General features: G+C 38.1%; 1 protein-coding gene across 2 annotated transcripts in view; it reads right to left on the bottom strand.

Annotated features, from left to right (window-relative positions):
- Positions 1–15,435, bottom strand: part of LOC135198084 (pleiotropic regulator 1-like) — a 142,099-nt gene extending 126,664 nt beyond the window's left edge. For both annotated transcript variants that reach the window (XR_010310723.1, XM_064225510.1), the window contains exon 1: positions 15,302–15,435. Coding sequence is in view for 1 of the 2 variants with exons in the window: in XM_064225510.1 (XP_064081580.1) it covers positions 15,302–15,362 (61 nt within the window). In the remaining variant the exon portion in view is untranslated. The remainder of the gene's footprint in view (positions 1–15,301) is intronic.
- Between the last annotated feature and the right edge of the window lie 605 nt (positions 15,436–16,040).

Genomic DNA, 16,040 nt, shown 5'->3' with positions numbered 1-16,040 from the left:
ATATATATATATATATATATATATATATATATATATATATATATATATATATATATATGTAATAGTGTGGCACAGTGTCGTTATTCCAAAAGGCAATAACTTAATAATACTTAAGAAAAAGGCACGAAACGGATAATAAGGAGAAAAGAGAAAAGGGAAATAAGATAATGATTTTTCTTAGCGAAAGGATTTTGTTACTCCAAACATTAGGCTTTTAGCCATTAGACATCTGGTTTTCATCTCCCCCAAAAAAGCCTCTGTCCGTACCAGTGGATTAGTGACCAACAAGAGATTATGGTCGATGAGGGATATCGCCCAGGCATATTCGAGAAATTGGAAACTACTCTCATTAGCGCCTATGACTAATCGCCGTTCCCTTCGTGAAACAGGTCAGAGAGAGCCTCTGGCATACATTAAAAAGGAATTCTATGACCCGTTGTTCAAAGGAGGGGAGCGCCGAACTCTTAAGTGCTCCACCCTCCCAAATATAGGCCTCTAGTATCGACGAATCAAAAGCCATGAGTGTTGGTCATAAGACAGCCCAAAAGGGGTATCAACGAATGACCTATGAGGTTACCAAGGGATACGCCCCTAAGAAGCCAGGACATGAAGAAGGAGGCGTATACAAATTCAAAGCCATACGAATTACTGTAGAAGACCTGACAGGAAGGCGGTCTCGTATGAAGTTTAGTAGCCACTAAGACACAAAAAAGTCTTTCAGAAAATGCCACACCCAGTCAGAATCCAAAAATCCAAAGGCTGGGCTAAGGAGATTTCAACTGAACAAAAGGCGAGACAGAGAGAGAGCAGGCAGAAAAGGGAGCAGAGAAAAAAGGGGAACAGAGAAGCCAAGAGAGAGAACAACCGGGGAGCCTGAGGGGAGAACTGCAGTGGCATGGCCGTGAAACAGAGAAAGACAGAAGAATCCCCAGAAGCAGAACAGGTGCAAAAGTGTGGTGTGCGAATCAATCAAAGACAGTGAAAGTGACAATCAATACTCAGTAAATTTCCCTCGTGCCTATAGACTCGTAATTGCAACAAGTGCCAATTAAGTTTTATCAGTCCAAGAGCCCAGTAATTCAGAAGGTGGAAAGACATTTATAAGTACCCCAGCGAAGAATAAACTTAATGCAAAGAAACATATCAATTAATTTCTCATCCTAACAGTACCCCTTTACCTAAATTCCCCAAAGAACACCTCCGCCAAAGTCGGCACACGTTACCTTAGATCTGTGCAAAGAAAGTAAGTACCGTCACAGATTTATTGGTGGCAGCGGTGGGATACGATGAGATAAAGATTGATATAGTGACAAGATTAATTGATGTCGAGCGGTAAGGATAGGAAGAGAAAGACAGCAAAGAAATGGTGATTAGCGACATGATACGAAGACACGAATGACAGTTAAAAACAGCGGCAGCGAAACGGAATCAAAAGTTTAGTGTCGGCATAAGAGATTTCAATTCATTCACGCCACTCGAAAAAGAAAGTTCTCCCCTAAGACAGTACCAGTGCTTCCCCAAATTCAAAGACAGTTATCGAGTCGTAACAATAAAAGCGCTCCAAAAAAAAAGCACCCACACTTCACGAAGAAAAGCTCCACTCCGAAGAACAGTAAAAGAACTTCCACTAGAAGAACAAGATGTCGAAAGCGTGAAGAAAAATATCAAGAGGAAAGAAAACATAATCCCGAAAACGCAACAGTCAACGCAATCGAGAGAGAGAGAGAAGTCCCCTATCCCGAAGAGAGAGAGAGAGAGGGGGGGAACTAACACATCATTCAACGCGCTGGTAGGCGAACGCAAGCTGTCAGACGTAACCCCAGATGTCGAGACGACGAAAGAAGATAAGTCCAAAATAAATGTCCCCCACACTTACATAACATTAAAACTCTATTAAAAGTAAATTACGCGATTAACATTTCAGTAGACAATTTCTGGTATTTCAAGATTAAAAAGATTTTTTCACTCTGAACTTTTTTTTGGCAAAACGAAACCTTACGAATATTTTCTTACTTTTACTTATAACTAATCAGCTACTAAGACCTTTTCCCGAACATTTGTATTTACTAACCAATAACTCTAAATTTTAATTTTAATTTTGATTGTGTCATTTTATGTTATTTTTTGTGATTTTGGTTGTTTTTTGATTTCTTATACTTTTTATTTTTTATTCTTTGATTTTTTTTGTTTTAGTATTTGCTTTTTACTTGTTACGTCGAGTGAACGTTTATTCGTTTTTAATTTGTTTGTTTAGGATAACAAGGGTAATTCACGGGAGGTCTCTCGTTAGCGTACACTTTACGGTCAGTTCAGTATCGTTTTACCAGTACTGTTAAGAGGGTTTTTGTTGTTGTTTAAGAATCGCTTATCGGTAACGTAAAACTTTGAGAATATTTCTGGGGAAAATTCTTTTATTTTTTTGGTGATCGAATACTTAATTAAAAACAGTTTATTGTTATACCATCATTCTTTTTGGGATATTACTGTCATAACTTTGATACTTTTAATGATACTCAGTACTTAAGAAAATTTCATTAACGAGTCGATGGTCAAGGGAGACCGACTCCTTATCAGAACGTAAGAACGCCTGTGCTCACGAGAAGTCAAACAAGGAAAATAAACATGCCGGAAAGTACACAGTCCGCGAATTCGAACGCAGCAGTAATGGGAACACATAAGGGACATGTAATTAATCATATAGCTAAATTTTGCGGAAGAAAGGATGGTCAGTTAGCTTGTAACTTAGAGAACTGGATAGAGCAAGTGGAGACACGCCTAGATAGCATAACAGGGACAGATAGAGAAAAGCTTATTGAAGCCAAGAGTTATCTTGATTTGGAAGCCGGAGGAGACTTAGAGCGATACGTCCACTCCGAGACTTACCGAGATCTTAAGAATTGGGAGGAATTGAAACGGTATTTTAGGAAGGTCTATTCCACAGTTGGTGAAAGAGATCCAGTCACTAGTTTGGCAAGGATAGTGCGTCAATTTAAGTTAGACGAAAGACGTTATCAAGAGTTTAGCTCTCAGTTGTATAACAATATGAATGAATGGGGTAACTTCATGGAATCCACAGGTTGGATAGAGGTAGAAGGAGGCAAGCAAAAAATGCTAGTGAGTCATGTCAAAAAAATATTTAGACTAGCAATAATGATTGGAAGCCTGCCACGGAAGTTATTGCAAGGATGACTCGTAAGTGGGGAGACATCCGATGATGTAGCAGAGATTGAGAGGAGGAAACAAAAATCCTAGTAGAAAGGCCTGAAGGGAATCCTATATACAGACCTTTTAGTCGCTATAGGACAAAAGAAAGGGGTCCAAATAGATCTAGGACACATCTAGAAATCAGAAATAAGATTCCAGGTAAATCTTCTCAAGGAGGATTTTCGACAGTCACGTGTTATAACGTCAGAAGAGAGGACATTATGCCAGTGACTGCCGAGGGATAGCCTTCTGTCCTTTCCATAAGAGAACAGGACATAGTGCTCGAGAATGCAGAAATAAATTTGTTTCAACTCCTAGAGGTAGATCTCAGTCGAGAGGCAGAGGTAGAAACCAAAGTCAATCTCCCCCAGCTAGAGGAAATAGGGATTCCGTCCCAAATAGATATCCCAATCAAACAGCAAGTATAGGGTATCAACCAGCTCAGTCAATGTCGGACGACGCAATGGGAAATTTTCTGCTTACTGGTACAATGAATCTTCCTCTATAACAGAGAGAACGTCCGAATGTCAAGGCTAAGCCCAGCTACACAGGTTAGCAAAGTTGATGTAGGAATGAATATATTATAGACCATTATTTCCCGCACATGTCGGTCTAGAGAAACCTATTGTTACATTCTTTGATACAGGAAGTCCTAAGATAATGTCAGAAAGGTGTATCGATTGTATTTTTCTCACTTAAGTTTGAACCCAGCGGAAGATTGTAGAATCACAGACGTCCAGGGTAATGATATCCACGTAATTGGACAGTTAGATTTTCCATTTAGGCTAGGAAGAATTGCTCTTAAGAGAAAAGGTTCTGGTAGCCAGAGATATACAATTAGCTTTTGCTCATTTGCTGATAGGTTATCCAACTATGGCTAGACAAGGGATAAGCATTGATGCCCCTAGAAAACAACTAGTGATTAACAACGGTCATGAGATTTCTAGAATACCAATATGCAAGTTAATTAAAAGAACCCAGACTACAGAGAATCCCACACTGAAAGGTATCTTAAAGAAGGATAAGACAGAGGGAAGATATCCAGAATGCATCACGAGTTCACAACAGATCATTAACCTCTTAGAATCAAATCAATGCACTTATTTAAAGTTAGAGAGGGAATTAAGCCTTAAACCAGGAGAAAGTACTTGGGTAGAATGTACAGTAAACCCAAATTTCGAAGGGAAGGAAATTCTCACGCTTACTGAAAAGTCGCAAGTAAATGGAATACATTATTCCTCTAGTTTACATGAAGTCAGACAGGGCAATAGCGTTACAGATTACGAATAACAGGAGGAGGTTAAAGGTTAACAACAGGTACAGAGATAGGCTTAGCAGAAGTATACTCCATACCTATCCGAGTTGTAGAACGGGAAACAGTAGCAGCAATTAGTAAAGGAAATGAAAATTATGCTCAGGACATAAAACTGAGAAGAGCTAAAATAGGATCTCATTTAAAGGACATTAAGGAAAACCATGTTAGAGAAGAATTCATAGACTTATTGTGCGAATATAATGATATAGTCGCTCTAGACGGCGACACCTTGGGAAATACACGCGAAATAACGCACAAGATAGACATTCCATCGAACACAAAGCCAATCTACATACCAGCCTACAGAGTAGCACATTCCCAGAAGGAGATCATTGAAAGAGAAGTACAAAGAATGAATAGGCAAGGAATAATAAAACCATCTAAATCCCCATGGTCTTTTCCACTTTTGCTAGTTCCTAAAAGGGACAAAACTTATAGAATAGTTGTGGATTTCAGAAAATTGAACCAAATTACTGAAAATGATCCTTATCCAATGCCGTCAATGCGAGATCTTATCGCCACTATAGGGTCCAAGAGATACTTCACCACTATAGATTTATTGCAGGGATTCTTGCAAATCCCTCTAGACGAAGAAAGCAAACCTTTGACTGCTTTTTCCACTAGTAACGGCAGATACCAGTATGTAAGAATGCCCTTTGGTCTCAAGTCAAGCCCGGTAACTTTTGTAAGATTAATGGATAAAATTTTGGGCGATTTACTAGGCAAGGACGTGCACTGTTACATAGATGATTTGGTAATAGCAACAGACACTATAGAGGAACACATAGACTTAGTCAGAGAAGTCCTAAAGAGATTAAGAAAAGCCAACCTGAAGCTTAAACTAAAGAAGTGTAACTTCCTTAAAAGGAAAATAGACTACCTTGGTCATACACTAAGTGAAAAGGGCGTAGAAGTAAACGAGTTAAAGATTAAGTCGATCAAGGAATATCCTACACCTGCAAGAAGGACGTAAAGTCATTCTTAGGTTTAGCAGGTTTTTACCGCAAGTTCATAGGGAACTTTGCAGTCATATCAGCTCCACTAACTGAACTTTTAAAGGAACACGTCTCATTTACATGGACAGACGAGCAGCAAGAAGCATTTGATGAATTGAAAGAAAGATTAACATATCCCCCCCAGACTTAGCTTCCCAGACTTTGACAAAGGCAAAGAATTCTTTTTAGCCACGGATGCAAGCCGCATTGGTATAGGAGCATGTTTAATGCAAAGACAAGATAATAAGTATAATGCCATAGCTTATTACAGTAGGAAATTGAAGCCCTCAGAAGTGAACTACTCAGTAACAGACCTCGAGTCTCTAGCTATAATAGACGCTTTAAAGCATTTCAGATATATCATTTTTGGTTACAAGATAACCGTGTTCACGGATCATTCAGCCGCAGTAGAAATGCTAAAGAACCCTAATTTTTCTGGACGAAGAGCCCGTTGGTTCATGACAGCCCAAGATTATGATATAGAGGTGAAATATGTCCCTGGGAAGACGAATAAGGTAGCAGATGCATTATCAAGATATGTGTCACAAGGTGATAGTATAAATATGATAAGTCAAGAAGAAAAAAAGAATGAAACAATGTGCAACGACATGAATGTACTCACCATGCACTATACAGAGGAGCTTTCCCGGCTTTTAAAATTTCATAAAGGAACAAGAAAGAGATGAAGATATAAGGAACTGTTTAAAATACGTTAGAAACGAAAGAAAACACAGCCAACAAGAATTAACCGAACTAGGTAGGAAGGTTGGATGTTCCACAGATGCATTAACGGACATAGATGGCGTATTAATTTGGATGTCACGAATATGATCCATTTGGTCAATTTCTAGGTGTGCTGCACAAAAGATTAGTACCTAAGAGTCTAAGAAACAAGGTCATTGAGCTAATGCACGACGATGACATGAGAGCTCACCCAGGAAGGGATGAGACAATTAGATTAATCCAAAGAACTTTCCATTGGAAGGGAATTCACAAAGATGTTAGTAATTATGTGAAGAGCTGCAATATATGCAACAGCTACAAGGGAGGAACAGACAAGGAAGTACACTAGGGAAATATCCTATCCCACAGACTCCTTTTGAAAGAGTATCTATTGATCTTATCACTAATCTTCATACCACGAGTAAAGGGAATAAGAATAGTATACTAGTATATCGACGCGCTCACGAGATATACAGATTGGTACCACACTAGTAAAAGTGCCAAGGATTGTGCAACCGCACTCTTCGATAAGATATTTTGCAGATATTCTGCCCCAAAGCTCATTATCTCTGATAATGGGACCGAGTTCAACAACTCGTTAGTTCAGAAAAAATTTGTAACGCCTTTAAGGTATAGAAAAGGTAGCGATACAGCCGTATCACCCAGCTAGCAATGGCTTGGTAGAAAGGAATAACAGAAATGGTTTTAGACGTATTACGTCACAGCGGTAGGACAGGACCCTGACTGGGACGTCAATTTACCTTTAGTCAATTATCATTAATGCAAGGCAGGCATACGAGTACTCGAGCAACTCCCATAAAAGCTTTGATGGGATATGAACCCAGATTACCTTATGCATGGCTGAATCAGCCAATACAGCCTAATTACTCTGAAGATATCATGAAGATAAGAATCGGAAACTTTAAAGTAATCCACAAGCAATTGCACAAGAATCTAGAAGAAGCCCAGCAGAATATGATAGAGAAAGCATCAAGAAGGATTAAGGCCTGTAGACTACAAGAAAGGGGAGGAAGTCTATATTAAGAAGAAGTAGAAGTGGTATTAATTATAAGTTAGCCACAAAATTCACAGGACCATACAAGGTCGTAGACGTACAAGAAACCAAGATAAAAGTTAAGAAAATGAATAACCAAATGCCTTCCACATATGCTGAATCATTAGAAGAAGAAGAATTTTGGATAAACAAGGACAAGGTCAAGAGAACCAAAGAAGTCGAAGAATCCGAAATGACAGAGACGTCAGAAGACATTCCAGAAGAAGGAACTAGATATAACCTAAGAAATAGAAGAGACACTTTTTCAGTGAAACAGAGAACAACCCATTAGTTCATCCAAATTATTCCATGTATTTATTTGATTTCTTTATTGCTAAGTTTACCTTCATCGGTCGACTTAGGAATAATCTTTTATTGGTTGCAATTCTTACTTTAATTAGTCGGTTTGTAGCAATTTTTTTGAGTTACGTGCACTAACTTCAAATTTATTTTGACTTGAAGGGAATTATTTGGGTATGTAAGAAACAGTTCAATGCGCAGTATAAGAATTTCAAGACGTATATTAAGTTTAATCGTTCCATGAGAACATTCTTAGAAGTAAAAGAATAAATAAGACGGGTTAAGATAGACATTAAGAGATTTTAAGATAAGAGAATTCGTTTCAGAAATGACTAAGATATTGAAGGGGTAATTAATACACTTACTTTGTTCAAATCCATAAGATGTTGATTGATGAAAACTTACTAATAAAATATTAATCGACGAAGACTCACTAACAAGATGTTAGTTGATGAAGACTCATTAACAAGATAGTAGTTGTTGAAAACTTACTAACAAGATATTGATTGGTGAAAACTAACTAATAGTTGTCACAGTAGAAGAAACCTACAAGTATTAACCACTAACCGGTTCCTTTAACCGAGTTGCCAATTTTGTTTTAGTATCAAGCAGTGAAGTTATATTGTTTAATGTACAAGGTTACTCAGAAATTACAGTAAGAATGTCCAATGAAATTTTGCATAAACACAATACACAATCTCAGTAGGAAGTCAAGGACACACTTGTTATTGCATACAAATACACAAGGATATTTTCTCCCAGGACTTGTCTCCAAACAACAGGTCGCAGCAAAGAAGAAGCCATCAAGTGTCGTCAACAAAGAGCGAAATTTATTTTTCCATAAAGAAAGACGATATCCACCTAGATAGAATAGGACTGAGGACTGAACCAATCATATACTGTAAACTTGGATAGTTACCATTATTTTTTTGCTTCTACCATGCATTTGCATATAACTTATGTGACTTAAGGGCTTATGTATGATTAACTTTCAGTTTTCTTGGTTTTTTGGTTGATTTATTTTGTTTTGCATTCAGTTTCATGTTTCTTAATGTGATTGACTCATATTTGAATTCAGTTAGATGATTCTTTTAATATTACTTAATCAAGTATTTGTTCATATTTATATTCATTTTTTTATGTTTCTCTGAATGTTACTTACTCAAGAATTTATTCATGTTTACATTCAATTTTGACTGTTGCCTTTAATGTTTACTTTAATCAAGATTTGCTCATGTTTACATTCACTTTTGATGTTTTTTGAGTTAAAGTTTCAATATGATTTCCAAGAAGCATAAGTTAGGAGTCCTCTTGTAGGTATAATATTTGCTTCAGCTTAGATAACGCTGTCGTGAGTCAGCGAGGTAGCGGGCCGAGACTCCCCTAATAGTGTGCCACATTGTGTCGTTATTCCAAAAGGCAATAACTTAATAATACTTAAGAAAAAGGCACGAAACGGATAATAAGGAGAAAAGAGAAAAGGGAAATAAGATAATGATTTTTCTTAGGCGAAAGGATTTTGTTACTCCAAACATTAGGCTTTAGCCATTAGCATCTGGTTTTTTCATCTCCCCCAAAGAAAAAAGCCTCTGTCCGTACAGCGATTAGTGACCAACAAGAGATTATGGTCGATGAGGGATCTCGCCCAGGCATATTCGAGGGGGCAAATTGGAAACTACTCTCATTAGCGCCTATGACTAATCGCCGTTCTTCCTTCGTGAACAGGTCAGAGAGAGCCATCTGGCATACTTTTAAAAGGTTAAAAAGGAATTCTATGACCCGTTGTTCAAAGGAGGGGAGTGCCGAACTCCTAAGTGCTCCACCCTCCCAAATATAGGCCTCTAGTATCGACGAATCAAAGCCATGAGTGTTGGTCATAAGACAGCCAAAGGGGTATCAACGAATGACCTATGAGGTTCCAAGGCATACGCCCCTAAAGAAGCCAGGACATGAAGAAGGAGGCGTATACAAACTTCAAAGCCTACGAATTACTGTAGAAGACCTGACAGGAAGGCGGTCTCGTATGTAAGTTAGTAGCCACTAAGACACAAAAAGTCTTTCAGAAAATGCCACACCCAGTCAGAATCCAAAATCCAAAGGCGGGGCTAAGGAGATTTCAACTGAACAAAAAGGCGAGACAGAGAGAGAGCAGGCAGAAAAGGAGCAGAGAAAAAAGAACAGAGAAGCCAAGAGAGAGAACAACCGGGGAGCCCTGAGGGGAGAACTGCAGTGGCATGGCCGTGAAACAGAGAAAGACAGAAGAATCCCCCAGAAGCAGAGAACAGGTGCAAAAGTGTGGTGTGCGAATCAATCAAAGACAGTTGAAAGTGACAATCAATACTCAGTAAATTTCCCTCGTGCCTATAGACTTTCGTAATTGCAACAAGTGCCAATTAAGTTATCAGTCCAAGAGCCCAGTAATTCAGAAGGTGGAAAGACATTTATAAGTACCCCAGCGAAGAATAAACTTAATGCAAAGAAACATATCAATTAATTTCTCATCCTAACAGTACCCCTTTACCTAATTCCCCAAAGAACAGCCTCCAAAGTCGGCACACGTTACCTTAGATCTGTGCAAAGAAAGTAAGTACCGTCACATATATATATATATATATATATATATATATATATATATATATATATATATATATATATATATAGTATATATATATATATATATATATATATATATATATGTGTGTGTGTGTGTGTGTGTGTGTGTGTATACGTGTGTGTGGCGTTTGTGTGTGTGTGTGTGTACAAGGACTCGCGCATGGCTTCAGACAAAAGGCCCAAACTGGTCATTAAGACCTGTTCACAGGGTACGGACGATCATCCAAACCTGACTTTGGCAGAGGGTGAGAGCCACATGACATCCACGAGGGGGGGCTTGGCAAGGGTCCCTGGCATGAGGAGTCGGTGCCTCACGAAATCTGGGCGGTTGCTTGATTCGACAAATGGCATCATAACGAGTGACTGGTGGTACACTTCGACGTTACCTCACGGCGGCTGTCTTCGCGTCTCTCTCTCTCTCTCCTTTTTGTCTGGGTGTTTTTTTTTAATGACTTTTATGAGGATCTTTTTATTTCCGAAGCAGCTAAACGCGCTATGGCATATAAACAGTCGTCATTATCTTCACAACTGAATAAATCCATCGATTAATAAATTTTAAAAAAGGCTATCAAGAAACGTATTATTTTTTTCACTGAAAGACGTATAATGATAAAACTTTAATAATGCTATTACATAATAACGAAATAAATATTCCCATATTAAACATACACCTGATAACGATGATAACGAAGAGTTATAATATTTGCATGTTAAATCCACAATCGTATATGCTTAACAAAAACAAGTAATTAATGCGTCGAAATTTCTTCTCCGCAAGTTTTCTGTACAGCGTGTAATGCCGTATGAGCCGCTGCCTATGAATCTTTCAGCCACGGCCCGTGGTGGCCCGTCCTATAGCGGTACCAGACGCACGATCGTGGCTAACTTTAACCTTAAATAAAAACTGCTACGGCTAGAAGGCTGCGATTTGGTGTGTTTGATGATTGGAGGGTGGAGGATCAAGATCAATTTGCAACCCTCTAGCCTTCGTAGTTTTGAAATCTGAGAGCGGACACATTAAAAAAATGCAGACAGACAGATAAAGCCGTCACATTTAATGCAACGTTAGAAGCGTTGCAAACTTGTCTAACGCGTTTAAATCTTCTCGCCCTCAAAGTACAAATATAAACACTAATCTTTCATCTTGTCAGAGACGGTAGGGAAGAGCATTCACCTTAAATAACTTTATGTGCTAAGCGAACCTTCGTCGAAAAAATAAGTGACGAAGGTCCTACAAGATATTTTGGAGGAAAAATAAGTTGCAAACAAATCTAAGAAAATTAAAACAATTATTATTATTATTATTATTATTATTATTATTATTATTATTATTATTATTATTACAAGCGAAGCTGCAAACAATGGTGGAAGAGCAGAATGCTAGAAGTCCGAGGGCTTCAGTAAGGAAACTGAGTAAGGAAGAATACTCCATGAAAGAGAAAAAATAACACATCTGCGAAATGAGACTCGCCTGTCTTCTCTGGAGAGAGAGAGAGAGAGAGAGAGAGAGAGAGAGAGAGAGAGAGAGAGAGAGAGAGAGAGTCGCTACAGAGATAAAACCAAATCTCACAGAAATTGACAAGACCGTTATAATCAAATACATAATTATGAAACATGCTATATATCATACACAGTGAGCAAACTGAACGATAGCCCCAGTAATTTTGGGGATAGGAAATTTAATAGAGCTCAAGTTTTTGCCCAAAGGCTTGAGATGCGAGTCAACCATTGACGATCACATAGGGGAACCATCATCAAAGAACCGAAGAATAAGAGGATAGGCAGGTCTCTAGAATTCTTGAAAAAGATTTTGGAGTCAAGAATGACATGATTGTCAAGATCAATCTCACGTACTTCATCGCCAAAATCTATGGATAGCGCAGGCATTCAGCCAGGCGTTTTGCTTTCAGACTTGAGTTATAGAAGCTGGGTAGTTATCAGGCATACCTCAATACCATTACTTGGTGGGACATTATGAATTCTCTAGCAGGCGCCAAAAGAACCCCTCCTGACTAACTAACGATAAATAACAGGCAACTTTGGAAATAAGCCTTCTTCACTCGACACACCACGAGGGAAAATACCATTTGCGTAATTCTGTTAACATAGAGCCACTAACTCGAACAACTGATTCTAGAAAATAACGATCCAGAAATGGTGCCGAGATTCGCAGGGAGGAACATCACACTAACAAGGACAGAAAAAAAAGAAAAAAAAAAAAAAAAAAGACGAGGGTTGTGAGATTACCATCATCTTTATTGAAAGAGTTTTCCCAACAAATTATATCAACCTTCCTTGCAGTTTTACATGAAATGTTTATTTTGTTGGGAAAACGAAAGCTTGGAACACACGGTAGAGAGCTGGGTATTGCATTTTCAATTCTGAGATTTACCAAGCACTACTTTACCAACGCCCTTTCAGTTCTGACCATAGTGCAAAATGAAATTATATATGACTTGTATATCCATCAATTAAGAGCGACCACGTATGTTATACTTGCACACCACTTTAGACATACATTTGCGCGAGCAGCAGCACACACACACACACCATATATATATATATATATATATATATATATATATTATATATTATATATATATACATACATATATATATATACACAAACACACACACACACTCACACACACACACACATATATTATATAATCTTATTATATATATATAATATATATATATTATATATATATATATTCAACAGGGCCGCGATGGTATTTTTAACAGAACGTACCTAAAACGTATAGTACTTGGTTTAAAAAGACCATTGGACTGAGTGACCAACACAACACTCGTTTCAGCCGTAAAACTTGTAATTTTACTAATCTAAAGTTGAAGACCAATGAGGTCATCGAATCTATTTAACCAAAACAAATACCTTAAGATTGCACAACAGCAAGCAATAGAAGAAGGAGGAGAAGAAAAGACAAAGGGTAACATCTCTTCACGCGTAAAACAGTTGGCGGGATTCCGTGCAACGTATTTGAATGCATGAGGAGATCTGAGCGTGACTTCCCTCACTAACTCGGCCTCAGCTAAACAGAATTTATTGATTGACTGCAAGCAATGCTTAATAACAGTAGCAGTTAGCAACTATAGTCTCATGCTAGCGTTGTCCTATTCGTCGACAAACCTCAATACAACAAACCAAGAACGCAGTGACATTCAGTCTCTGGAGGAATAAGCATATGGTCTTTGTGTCAGGTGTTGTTGGTGAGGTCTCTCGGAAGCATTTCACAATACACTTCACAATGGATGTCATAATGATCGTCCTGTTTCGGTTCATTACAAATGAGGTGAATTCGGATTTCTGGATATCTCCTGGACAAATTAATAAGGAAGCCGTCTTTGAGGAGGGGTGAGGGGTCACATCTAATCGCATTGAAGTAATGTAAGTGAATGTCGTCGTTATCAGTGTCTATTGATGGTTACTGTCCTACTGATGTTATTCAACGAAGGTCCTAACTGGTCCTGCCCCACGTAATGCATTTTATGCAGAATTATTTGAAAAAAAAAAATAGTTTGATTTCATCCTCAAATATTGTTCTACTGTTCACTGTTTGAACATGGAGTCATTTTATTAAAAAAATAACTTCCTAAATAATACAAACTGTCGTTTTTTCCTTTACTAGTAGACTTGTGCTTAAAATACTAGACTGACAGGTTAGAGCAATGCCCACTTTATATTTGCATTTTCACTAGTGGCACCGAATAATTCAGATAAATGCTAATGTTTCTAGCACTATGCGAGCAACAGACGTGTTTCGACAAGCGAGGTTACGTATTCAAATATCCAGTGAGCGTGAGTCAGCTCGAGCAGCGAACGTGCTCTGACTCGCAAGCCAATACATTGTACGTACACTGAAGTCTGAGAAAGAAACGTTCCTGTCTGCAAGTTTGTCCGTATAGCACAAAAAAAAAAAAAAAAAAAAAAAAAAAATTGTTATCTTCATTAAACCTATAAAAACAATGAAGATAATTTTATGCCTTAGAATTTCCAGATATTAAAGAGAATAATTCAAGATTACGTTCAGGTTAATAAGATTATATTGCGGAGGCTACAATCGTGGTTGGGGAAGTCCCCGGGTTGACACGATCTCTCGGCCACTCGGGTTATGGGTTGGGGTTGGTGGGGGTAGGGTTGGGCCACAAGGGAAGGACGCTTAACGCTCAGTCGCAGAAGACCTGCAGGCCCCTAAAGGGACGTTTCCTGTAGTCTTCACGTTCATAATGTAACGTTCACGTCCTCTTCTTGTCAATACCGATTCCCTATCTCATATTTGAACCTTCGGTGGCTATAATCTCTCTCTCTCTCTCTCTCATATATATATATTATATATATATATATATATATATATATATACGTATATAGTATATATATATATATATATATATATATATATATATATATATATATATATATATATAGCCAATCAAGATTCATACAGTATACATATGTAGAATCATCTACAAGTCGTTTTGACCAGATACACATGTAATTGTTCACAACATTGTGGTTATTACAATTACATTGAAAATGCCAAACAGCCGTTAACTATGAGAACGACTGGGTGACTCCTGACTAAAGAATGCAAGGTATTTGCTCAATGTTACGACTGATTACCGGAAATTAGATTACCTACGATCCCCGGCGTCTTTACCAGACCATGTAAGTACCCATTTACTGGAAGATAGGCGGTGATGTGTGGTAGAGGGGGGAAATGAATGAATGTTTAGATGCCCGGCCCACCCACAGCCTCCAGATAACGTAAGACGAAGTCACCCGGTGGGGCGGGGGTGTGGATTTGGTGGTCAGCCTCGAGCGAGGTAACGTTCGGTGCATCAGAAAGGCTTCCGCGATGCTGGACGTTGCACTATTATTGTTTTGCTTATTCAGGCACGTCATTTTGATTAACGAACCTTATAAGCTCACAGTATTCACAACATAAGAGACAGTTTAAAAGTAAGACAGTCTGATAATATTTGGAAAACAAACACTTTCACACATGCATGCATTGTGTGTAAAATGGCTCAGCCGTTTAGACCTACCAGCAGTCCACTTCAGTTAGGGTCACTTACAGATCCACATGAAATCGATGTTGTATAAGGAAGGTGTCCCGACGATGATTTCCAAAATCATAATTAGCCCTGGTGTACCCTTCTGGACTACAAATATATTTTGAGTTCAATCGCTCTCGCACTTGTGGTAACAAATAATTCACCGTAGCACCGGCTTCGGTATGACTGGGGTGACCGGTCTCCAAACAAAAACATAATAATGAGTGCGTTCACAACATATAAATATCGAGATCCCAGTGAAAAATAATTCTAATTAGTCTTTAATATGGTCTGAGGAGCAACCTTGTATCACGGAAATTTTAAAGTAATTTTCGACTTTATTTTCCACAAATGTTGGTATCCGTTCCTCATGAGTTTCTTCTTCCTAGCTGGTTCCCATTTTTATATTGGGTCATGAATATAAATTACGTTCATATTAAATCTTTTGTTTGGTTTTATAACAGATGGATGTATGGAAAATGATAGTATAAAAACTAAGGAACAAGATATGAATAATCAATTGAGGAAAGTGTTGAGAGTTGTGCAGAAATGACAAATAATAATATTAACACGGGCTACGCAAAAAATGTAGAGAACGCTTCCAGAGAGACCCTTACAATGAACTTTATTTTTCTTTTATTCCATTTTGGAAAATATTTTTATTTTATTCCATTTTGGAAATAAAAATTAATGTACTTCCCTGCTATAACACACAGAAACCAGAATATGGAACGAAATACCTAGATTTATAGCAGTTGTC

This window comes from Macrobrachium nipponense, chromosome 21, assembly GCF_015104395.2.
Source record: "Macrobrachium nipponense isolate FS-2020 chromosome 21, ASM1510439v2, whole genome shotgun sequence".
NCBI lineage: Eukaryota > Metazoa > Arthropoda > Malacostraca > Decapoda > Palaemonidae > Macrobrachium > Macrobrachium nipponense.
The sequence above is the reverse complement of the archived record's forward strand: the minus strand, read 5'-3'. Positions and strand labels throughout refer to the sequence as shown.